This window comes from Sinocyclocheilus anshuiensis, unplaced genomic scaffold (genome assembly GCF_001515605.1).
Source record: "Sinocyclocheilus anshuiensis isolate Anshui unplaced genomic scaffold, SAMN03320099.WGS_v1.1 scaffold413, whole genome shotgun sequence".
In the NCBI taxonomy this organism is placed as follows: Eukaryota; Metazoa; Chordata; class Actinopteri; order Cypriniformes; family Cyprinidae; genus Sinocyclocheilus; species Sinocyclocheilus anshuiensis.
The window spans coordinates 658809-669754 of NW_015536481.1; the positions used below are offsets into that span (position 1 = coordinate 658809).

The 10946-nt window shown below is 39.4% G+C and overlaps 1 protein-coding gene across 1 annotated transcript in view; it reads right to left on the reverse strand.

Moving 5' to 3' along the window:
- The window catches only part of LOC107683773 (pecanex-like protein 1), a 35599-nt gene that overhangs the window by 4190 nt on the left and 20463 nt on the right, over positions 1–10946 (reverse strand). Inside the window, exons 11-34 of the mRNA XM_016479829.1 lie at positions 10797–10854; positions 10328–10575; positions 10084–10237; positions 9971–10003; positions 8387–8558; positions 8048–8158; positions 7618–7709; positions 7386–7495; positions 7093–7198; positions 6882–6974; positions 6340–6490; positions 6086–6227; positions 5735–5912; positions 5547–5655; positions 5304–5433; positions 5145–5203; positions 4811–5026; positions 3459–3712; positions 3104–3334; positions 2130–2230; positions 1869–2019; positions 1514–1744; positions 1132–1406; positions 889–1052 (exon numbers count right to left, since the gene is read on the reverse strand). Of these exons, the coding sequence (XP_016335315.1) occupies positions 889–1052; positions 1132–1406; positions 1514–1744; positions 1869–2019; positions 2130–2230; positions 3104–3334; positions 3459–3712; positions 4811–5026; positions 5145–5203; positions 5304–5433; positions 5547–5655; positions 5735–5912; positions 6086–6227; positions 6340–6490; positions 6882–6974; positions 7093–7198; positions 7386–7495; positions 7618–7709; positions 8048–8158; positions 8387–8558; positions 9971–10003; positions 10084–10237; positions 10328–10575; positions 10797–10854 (3569 nt within the window). The remainder of the gene's footprint in view (positions 1–888; positions 1053–1131; positions 1407–1513; positions 1745–1868; positions 2020–2129; positions 2231–3103; positions 3335–3458; positions 3713–4810; positions 5027–5144; positions 5204–5303; positions 5434–5546; positions 5656–5734; positions 5913–6085; positions 6228–6339; positions 6491–6881; positions 6975–7092; positions 7199–7385; positions 7496–7617; positions 7710–8047; positions 8159–8386; positions 8559–9970; positions 10004–10083; positions 10238–10327; positions 10576–10796; positions 10855–10946) is intronic.

Here is a 10946-nt window from a genome sequence, read left to right on the forward strand (position 1 = left end):
TGCAAGAAAAACGCCACTCCTCAAGAAAGGCCACATGCAGTCACAAATTAGCTTTGCCAAAACACACCTTGAAGTTTCTGAGGCAGATGAGAATAAAATTGAATTATTTGGCCTCAACACCAAACGATGTGCTCACCATCCAAATAACAGCATTCCTACAGTAAAACATGGAAGTGGTGATATCCTGTCAAAGTGGGGTGTTTCTCTGCAGCAGGGACTGGAGCACTTGTCAGGATAGAAGGAAAAATGGATGGGGCAAAATATCATCAAATTCTTGAGGAAAATCTGCCACCCTCTGCCAGAAATTTGTCAATGGGAAGATGACAACATGACAATGACCCAAAGCACACAGCAAAACTGAGCACACAGTGGTTAAAGGAGAAAAAGGTGAATGTCCTTGCATGGCCTAGTCAGAGCCCAGACTTAAACTCCATTGAAAATCTGTGGAATGATTATAAGATTGCAGTCCACAAACGCTCACCATCAAATTTAACTGAACTTGAGCAGTTCTGCAAAGAAGAGTGGGCAAATATTGCAAAGTCTAGATGTGCAAAGTTAGTAGAGTCATCTCCCAACAGACTAAAGGCTGTAAATAAAGCAAAAGGTAGTTCAACAAAGTACTGACGCAAGGGTCTTATCCTTTTTCCAACTCAGTGATTCTGTTTTTTTATTTTTTTCTGACATGTTGGTGTTATATCTTTCACTTGGATGTTATAAGTTGCACTGAGTAAATACAGCTGGATAAAACAAAAACTGTGTCCGTCTTCAGGCTGCAAAGCAACAAAATGTAATTATTTTAAAGGGGGTTGATGGCTTTTCTATACCCATTGTATATGCAAATTATACAGTAAACGTGCGTGTGTACAACCAGCAAGTGACTGTGTTTACCCAGAGAATGATGTGTGTAAGCGTGCAGTGCTGTGAGTCCTGAGCTGTGCTGGGAATCACTCGCTGCTATCCCAGAATTCCCACTGCCACATGACAAGCCACCCGCATCACAATCTTCAACATTCCCGCCACTGTTACAGCCAGCGCCGCAACCCTTACGCAGTCTGCAGTGAGAAAGATGAGCGTCATTATTATTATAATCAAAACATGTAAATTCTCATTCATTCAACCACACACACAAACCTGTGCCACGTGTTGACTATAAAGTTTCGTATGTTGGCAATGCTGATTGGTCCTCCCAGAATGCGTCTTAGCTGTGGGTGTGTATTACAGTAAGATGTTGTCAGGGGTGACACATAGATGGGGTATCCGATTGGCTGGTCGCATGAAGAGTTTATCATGTTGCGTAGTGCTTGCTTGGCATTCTGGATGCTTCCACGCTCCGGGTTTCGGTTCCGCAAAAACACCAATTCCTGCTGCTGTCCCGCCCACAGGCCGCGTACACACTCCTTATTCACCTAAGAACATGCATATATGGAAAATCATTTACATGCTAATAAAATAAGTTGTCTTTTCCCTGTCAGTCTACTTTCTTCCATTTTATCCTGTCTTTTTTGTTGCTCACTTTTATGACCCTGAAGCTGAGATAGCGTCTGTTAAGCATGATGATCTTGTATTCGTTGGTCCCTTCGTCCAACACATGTCTAAGGGCGAGCAGAGAGGGAGAGTTGGACAGGACAGCGCTGCGCCAGGCCGGGTCACCCTCATGAGCGATCACCAGTGTCTGCTCGTGTGAAGATATCGCCTCAAACAACACAGATGATTCCTCATACTCATCAGGGGAGGTGAAGTGATCCTGCAGAGAGAGTTTAACTCTGGTTAAAATACGACCCAAAAGAATAAAATAATACAAGTCATATTTGAAGTGAGACACAGAAAACAGATGACATTAATAGTTCTTTCAGACACAAATGTCTCACCTGGTGCAGTTTAAGTGACATGCGAATTCCAGGGACAACCACCTTTCTCAGCAGTTCCATGTCAGTAAAGATCCATTCGTCTCTTACAGATGAGATCCGGAAATCTCCCTTAAACAATGCATGCAACCCATACAGGAAAGACTCCAGATTACTGTAAAAACACAAACACACACCATTAGAACAAACGAACTGCAAAATAATGTCTTCATAACAAGCTTTTTGGAAAAACTCCAGCACAGTAAAGGATTTTTGCTCCCCCACCTGGACATATGGTGAGATGCAGTTCCCAGAGCTCTCCTTCCCAAAACACACAGGCCGTAACACAACAAAACCAACAGAGAGTCTTTCTCACTGTCCAGTGGCTGAAAGAAATAGAGAGAGACAGCAGTAAGGTAAAAAGTTTGTTTACTAACATTACAGTTCAAAAGTTTGGGGTCAGTATGATTTTTTTTCATTTCTTTTTTTTTCTGAAAGAATTAATACTTTTATACAGCAAGGATGCATTAAATGTAAAAAAACATTTAAAAATGCTGTTTCTTAACTTTCTAATGATAAATGGATCCTTAAAAAACATGTCACGGTTTCCTTATAATAGTAATAAATGTTTCTTGAGCAGCAAATCAGCATATTAGAATGATTTCTGAAAGGGATAGTTCACCTTCAGTTGCTGGTCCCCATTGACTTCCATAGTATGGAAAAAAAAAACACTATGAAAGTCAATGGGGACCAGAAACTGTTTGGTTACCCACATTCAGGAGAAGGAAGTTCAAGTGTGATTGACAGAAACCCAGAGTGTTGCTCTGTGTATGTGTGTGTTTGACAGACAAGAGCAGTGCACTGTTCTTATGGAACTCCTGAAGAAATTAAAAAAAAACACTATGCAAGTCAATGGGACCAGCAACTGAAGGTGAACTATCCCTTGAAGGATCATGTGACACTGAGACTCAAGTAATGATGCTAAAAAAATCAGCTCTGTAGTCACAGGAATAAATTACATTTTAAAATATATTAAAACAGAAAACAGGTATTTTAAATTGCAATAATATTTAACAGTATTACTGTTTTTTTGTTGTCGTTGTTGATCAGTTAAATGGAGTCTTGGTGAGAATCAGACTTACAAACTTACAAAAAAACCTTACAAACACCAAACTTTTAAAAGGTAGTGTAGACTACTTTTCACTCATCAGCTTTTAAACATATTCATCAGACATGTTTGTGTGGCTGAACATGTTTACCTTCTCTCTCCGTGAGTTGCAGTACTGGATCCAGCTGAGGTAAACAGAGCAGAAACTGTCTCTGGAGATTCCAGCCAGTCTGTGGTCATAATCTTCATCAATATTGGGGTTAAAAGTCGGATCCAAGTCAACATAATTTCGCTCTCCGCAGCTCTTCAAGCCCTCAAGAAGGGCTTCGTTTGCCAGCCACTCCTCCAGTTTAGGAGATGCAATGACATAATAAATGATGCCCTACAAACATACATAAATAATAAACAAATGATTTTAAACAATTTCAGGGCATTATTTTTTTTTACTTGCCTAGCCAATTATCAAAAGAGCAGTTTGGTACAGGGTTGGAAGTTTGTCTGCTGACCTTAACATAGTAGGTGGTGAGGATTCGCCGCAGATCAAACACCTGCAGCATAGATGCGGCACTGTTATCGGTGATGCTGTAGCCCTCCAGGGCGTATTTAGTGACCAGAACCTCCCAGGCCAGCCAGCGCTGTCCGAATGCAGCATTGAAGGACAGCAGATGGGGGAGATGACCGGGCTCACAGCAACAACAGCTTTCATCTTCTTCGACTCCCTCTGTTATCGCCTCCACCTCCCTCTGCTGGCAATACGTCCCTGAGATAGAGAGAGGAAAAGAAAGGAGACAGAATCTTTTAACTAGACTAGACTCAAATAATCCTTTCAAAATTAATAACTCATTTAAAATGTTATAAATGGTCTGTTTTGCTACACTGCATGAAGATATATAAATGATCTCTCTTACGAATGCTTACCTCCTCAAATCTCAGTAACCACACCCCCACCAAGTTGCTGAATACTAAATAGGCTAGGCGTTGTAAATCTGGGCAGTTATGTTAATGTGCTCATGGTTGTAACATTCCTAACTTATTGATTTCTGAATTACCTGTTTTTGCGGCTTAATATTTACAAATGATTTGGGTGGATTGAGGAGAGAGCTTTAATTTCTAAATTCAGAGAACAGTGAACCATTTCATTTAAAAAGAGCAAGCAAAATCCTGTTTTTACCTAATATATTACAATTTCAAGAACTATAACGGTCAGAACTTACTCTGCTGTTCAAAAGTTTGGGGTCTATAATACTTTTTCATGTTTTTGAAAGAAGTGTCTTATGCTCACCTTTTTTTTTTTTACCAAAATAAGAGTAAAAAAAAAAAAAAAAAACAGTAATTCTGTGAAATATTTTTACATTTTAAAATTATTGTTTTGTATTTGAATATATTTTAAAAATGTAGTTTATTACTGTGATGGCAAAGCTGAATTTTCAGCATCATTACTCCAGTCTTCAGTGTCACATGATCCTTCAGAAATAATTCTAATATGCCAATTTCATGCTCAAGAAACATTTTTCTTATTTTGTTATTGTTGAAAACAGTTGTACTGCTTAATATTTGTGTGGAAATCATGATACATTTTTTCAGGATTCTTTGATGAATAGAAAGTTCAAAAGAAAAGAATTTGTTTGAAATATTAACATTACAATTTTGTAACATTATAAATATTTTTACTTTCATTTTTGATCAATTTAATACATCTGTAATGAATAAAAGTATTAATTTCTTTCAAAAAATTAAAAATTAAAAAACTTACTGACTCCAAAATTTTTAATGGTATAGTGTAACTATTTGATTTAGTGTTTGTTTCTCTTTCAATTGCAGATTTAGTCTCTCTCTCCTTAGCTTTTTCTCTCCTCACCTCTAAACTCAAGTCCTCTGAGCTGGAAGGTGATGAGGCCATTGCCAATCTCAACAAGGTGAACGAGAGCATTGAGGTAATCAGATGCCAGGATGAAGCAGTCTCCGATGTTGTAGTTTCCCCAGCGGCCCAGCTGCAGGTCTCCACACAGAGAATGCTGCAGGGAACGCGTCAAATGCTCATAGAAGATGGAGTTCAAGTTATTGTCATCTGAACCTGACAACATGAGGGATGAGAAGAGATGCCACATGTCACACAAATCTAGAACACCACAGGCAAGAGACTAAATTAAGAATGATTTTACATTTACAACAGACAATGTATGTAGTTGTACCTGGGTTTCTGTCAAGCTGCGAAGCAAGTCTAGTGTTGGAGTGATCAACTCGCTTAGTACTAAAACACAAAAATTAAACTTTAATCTTATAAATGCTTTGTGGGCTGGGGTAAAAAGGCAAAAGGAAACAGGAGATACTGATATTCAAGAGTGTCTTACTTGTATTCTCTCTCCCAAAAGCGCACAGGTCGTACGTACGAGCTGATGAAGATGGCACTGCCAAGAAAAGGGTTTAATGGAGTGGAGAAAACTGCAGACACAATGGCCTGTACGAACAACATGGCAGAGTCTGGAGGGGACCAAGTCAAGGAAGAACAGCAAGAAACAACAAGAAAGACACCTGAATTTGACAAAGCCTGTAAACTATGTTAAATCTAAAACACACTTGTGTGTTCAGGATACGTGGCACTGCAAACGGCTGGGCGAAGGCATGGAAGGCAGAGCCCCAGGTAATCTGCCAGGGTGCGATGTAGGTATAAACAAACTTCAACTTATAAAAGAGCTCCCATAACTACAAAACACAACACATCACAGAGTTATAAAACAGAACTTCTGAAAGAGTAAAAGATGCTATAGGAATTAGGGCTGACCTTGCTGAAAACGATGGACATAACGAAAAGGTCCAGCAGCAATGTCTCGGAAAACTGCCGGTAATCAAATGTGAAGAACAGGACCGTGAAGAGGACAGTGACATACTGATATGTTGGACTACTGAAGGAAGAACGCAGCAGCTTCAGCCCAGCGATGGTTATCACTAGAGCCCCGACCCTGAGAGAGAGAAATAATTAATTGACTGCTTGTAAATAATAGCGTAGAACAATGTTGACCTATTACACAATGATCTGGTGCAGACAGTCAATCAGTTAGTCGATAAAAAAACCACAGTAACACTGAATGTAAGGAAATAAGACAGCAGGTCAGATAGAAGAGGTAATACAGACTCTGTGTTTAGTTTCCTGGGGCTGGCGAGCTCCTGTGCGCTGCCACTCATCTCATTAAGCACAATGAGTGGATAGAGGATGTTTTTCTCCACAAACAGCAGCCACACATGTGTACGCTCAAACCACATCACATGGGCGGCACCTGCTCACAGAAAACACACGCTTCAGTACTGTTCATGCTAACCGAGTCCAAGCAGAACAAAGAGTGTTATCTTTACATAACTTAAATTTGCAAAATCTGTAGGATCACTTACCCCGGATCTCAAACTGATAGTACTCCCTGGTTTTGAGCAGCGGGTGTGAGAAGCAGTACCAGGGTAACTGCTTCCTCATCTGGGGCAACAGGTAGTGAGTTAACAGCCCTACTGCCCCAACCAGACCGTACAGGACATAGCTCAAAAAAGGCTAGAAAAGAGGAAAGAGGGACAAGAAGAGTCAAGAACTGCCTATTTATTTTCCTTTGGATATTTCACTACAGTTTTATTCGGACAGCTATTACAATTTAAAATAACTGTTTTCCATTTTAATATATTTTTTAATTGTAATTTATTTCTGTGCTGGCAAAGCTGAATTTTCAGCAGTCATTACTCCAGTCTTCAGTGTCACATGATCACATGATTTCTTAATATTACCAATGTTTTAAACAGTTGTGCTGCTATAATATATCGCCCAGCCCTAGTAGAACATATTTTAATATGGCCATGTATCGGTTATCAGCCACACAAATGATAATTATCAGCATATCAGTATTGGACAAAATTTTAACATTGCTGCATCACTAATCATAGTGTTTTACCTGTAAGGCAATGAAGACAGTGCTGACGTGAATAGCGAAATACAGGACAGCAATGACAACACACACAATCACATCTGACTGTAGTCTGTCATTCTGTAGCCAGAGAGAAAGAGAGAGACACAGATGCATCATTCAAGACAGAAGAGAGCATTTGTGTCTATTTACATCTGTTTGTATCTATGTTTGAGAGATTTATGTGTACATTACTCACCACAGAGCTGCGGAGTTTCTCTGGTAAAGGATCCTCAACTTCAGAAAGGGGATCCTCTGGATTTTTCTCTTTCACATTAGGGAAGACCTTTGATTGCACTAACGAACTATACAAACACAAGATAATATTTAAATTCAGAAAATTCAAACTAACTACTGTGCAGTCAAACAATAAAAGGTCCTTAAACATCAAATCAAGAGTCACTGAATCCTGAGACAGTACATAGTCAAAGAACCTAAAGTACTTAAAGCTTATCAAAAACACAAACCCACACACTCACAGTTAAGACTTACATGAGAACAGAGGGGTCACTGCTTTGGCGGCTGAGATGGTATGAAACAGCAACCAACAGCCCACAAAACACTGAGAAAAGCACAGGAATGTGCTGAGGATCCCACGAGTCCTAAAAACAAACATAATATTCAGAGGAATATTAAATGTGCTCAACACAGAACAATCCAGCATCCATACAAATATAACAAAAATCCAGAAAGAATTCAAAAGAAATGTGGAGTGATTCATCACCTTTAGGGCGCCATAGCAGAACCCATAGAGCATCGCTATGGTGATGATGCTGCGCACAACACTATAGAGAGCTGAGAGCAGACTGGTGCATGCTGGGAGTGAAGATAGACATAACAACGAGTCTCTAAAACACAACACAGTTTTGTATTTTATGAAATTAAATGTATGTAAATAAAAAGAAATAGTAGAAACATTGGTAACTTTACAATGAGGTTCTATTTGTTCACATTAATTAACTAGATTTTTAGAACACAAACTAACAATAAAAATTAGTTAATGTTAATTTCAACATTTATTAATACATTATTAAAATCAAAGTCATTAATAGTAATAATAATTTGTTAAAATTCAAAGGAATAATTTCAGAAACAATCACAATGCATATGCTTATTTTTCCCAGTCCTAATGTAAAAGTGTGCATATGTTTTACCATTTCCTCCGAAGACATGAATGTCAAGTTGCTCAAGCAGGTACATGACGAAAGTGTTAATCTGAGGGAGCAGCCCAATGAAGAAGATGATGGGAAAGCACAAAGTGAAAACTGGAGAGCGAAAGAGAAATAGAGAGAGATAATGTAAAGCTGGAGTACTTAAGTCTCGTCACATCAGCAGGATTTTCTCTGTACTCGGCTCTGGAATATCTTTCATAGGAATGCTGAGAAAAATCGTACAGCATGCAGATTTCAATAAAAGAGCAAAACAATTTTTTGTGAAAACTGCTACATATTCATCTGCTGTGAATTTATGTCCTCGTGTGTATCAGTGCTCACCAATGAGGAGATCCCGCGCCTGAGACAGCAGGACGGAGCTGGTGAGAGCGACTCCATACAGAGACACTGCAGTGTAGCTGCTGTTTACACTCCCATAGTGCAACAGCCAGATCAGCCCACAGCACAGACAGAAATACACAGGCCTGCTGTAAGCGATGATTCGATTATGACCCTAAACAAACACGCACAGAAGGGTGAGAAAAACATTACATCTCTGAACTTAGACCCCCAATCTCTCATTTAACTTAAATGTTTTTTTATATTCAACAAAAAGTAATGCATTGTCGGTAATTAAACGCAATTTATCATGCTAGGTGCTATTAATTAAATAACATATAATCATGAATATACACCAAAGGGTTGAAGGCAATATGACTTAAATGTTTTTGAAAGAAGTCTATTTTGCTTATTAAAGGGTTTGTTCACCCAAAAATGAAAATTAGGCTGCGTTTTACTCACCCCTGAATTAATACATTATTAAAATCAAAAGTTATTAATAATAGGAATCATTTCAGAAAGAATCACAATGCATATGCTTATTTTCCCCAATCCTAATGTAAAAGTGTGCATATGTTTTACCGTTTCCTCCGAAGATATGAATGTCAAGTTGCTCAAGCAGGTACATGACGAAAGTGTTAATCTGAGGGAGCAGCCCAATGAAGAAGATGATGGGAAAGCACAAAGTGAAAACTGGAGAGCGAAAGAGAGCGCTCACTGTTGTAAAACGGAAGCCGTTCCGGAAGCATGACGTATGAGGTCAGCGTTGCGCGGTGAGTCTCGTGAAAACCAACGTTTGTTTACAGGATCAAAAGAAGCAAAGTTTCCTTACTCCTTACAAGGAAAACAAGTCTCCTCTTAGCTTATATCGAAATCCTCCGACATTCTTCTTTACAAATCCTCGTTTTGTACTTCTAATTAGTGACCGTTGTTTTGTTTCGATCTCTCTGCGTGCGTCACTTCTGAGCGGCGCATGCGCAAAGCTGACCTCATACGTAATTCCCCCGGAACTGCTTCCGTTTTATCGGGGGTGAGTAAAACGCAGCCTAATTTTCATTTTTGGGTGAACTAACCCTTTAAGGCTGCATTTCTTTGATCAACAACAACATAGTGAAAACTGTAATACTGTGAAATATTACTACAATTTAAAATGTAACTTTTTTCTATTTTAATATATTTTAAAAGGTAACTTAATTTTGTGTGATGGCAAAGCGGAATTTTCAGCAGCCATTACTCCCATCTTCAGAGTCACATGAACCTTCGGAAATTATTCTAATATGATGATTTGTTGCTCAAGAGACATTCTTATCATTTTCAATGTTGAAAACGCATGTGCAGCTCAATATTTTGGTAACTGTTTGGTTACCAACATTATACAATCTTCTTTTGTGTTGTTCAGCAGAAGCAAGAAATTCATACAGGTTTGGAACAAATTAAGGGTGATTAAATGATGACAGAACTTTAATTTTTGGGTGAACCATCCCTTTAATCACCGCAATTATCCCATTTATTTTTCCACCAAATTTACATGCTTTTAGCTCATTGTAATGAAGCGTGTTATTGTATTTGAATGTGTGTGTTACTCACATGTCGGGGTGATGAAGAGTCGGGTTGGACACTCTGATTGAAGAACAGAAAGACACATTTTCATTAAAAATGATTCATTATTGGTATGTTTTTGAAAAGTGTGTGATTCTCACCTTCAGCAATGAGTACTGGCAACTGGCAATAACGAGGCAGAACTGAAAGACCCAAATGTCAGTGAAGAACCCATTAACTAGCAGCACAGAACCCAGGAAGGCCACGAGAACCGCCAGAGCCACTGAGAGCACATTCTCCAGAACCTCCCGGTTCCTGACAAACACACACAAACACATGCAGCATCATCGGGATATGAGCTGAGACACATCAGCAATACACATTAATGTGTGGGTTTGTGTGTACCTGTCGAAGAGGGCAAGTAATGTGAGTCTGTCAAAGTGCAGCCTGACCCACAGGTACGGCAGCAGCCAGAGGCGGTAGTACTGCTTGGTTTTGTGTGGGTGCGTGTGCGAGTGTGTGTGATTATGCGTGGAGTCCTGCGTGCAGTGCGGCGCCTCCTGCAGGTCAGGACTCCCATTCACATCGTGCTGTTCCAACAGCTCTGGGTCCATGGACAGTAAACGATTCAGACGCATCTGAGGAAAAGAGAACTAAGCCAGGGTGAGTTTACACACACACACTGAGCTCGTTGTCTCAACTGTGCTGCTCTCAACTGTGCTGCTTCTCATACAAGCGCTATTGTACATACAAGCGCATAATTTTACACTGTATGTCAAATGTTTTTTTCTCACAGTCAGTGGCTGAATTATATCTGAGTGTTTGCATAAAGAAAACATTCAGTCTGTGTTTGTGTGTATTTGGTAGCACTCACCAGGTCATGAGGGTAAAAACGAACTGAGGTAGAACTGGAGAGGTGAGAGTCTGTTTCCCTGCAGAGAGAAAGACTTTGTTAGTTCTGGGATATTCAACAAAGGATTCTGTGCTGTATTACAGTTAACTAAAACTAAAACAATTTAAAAAG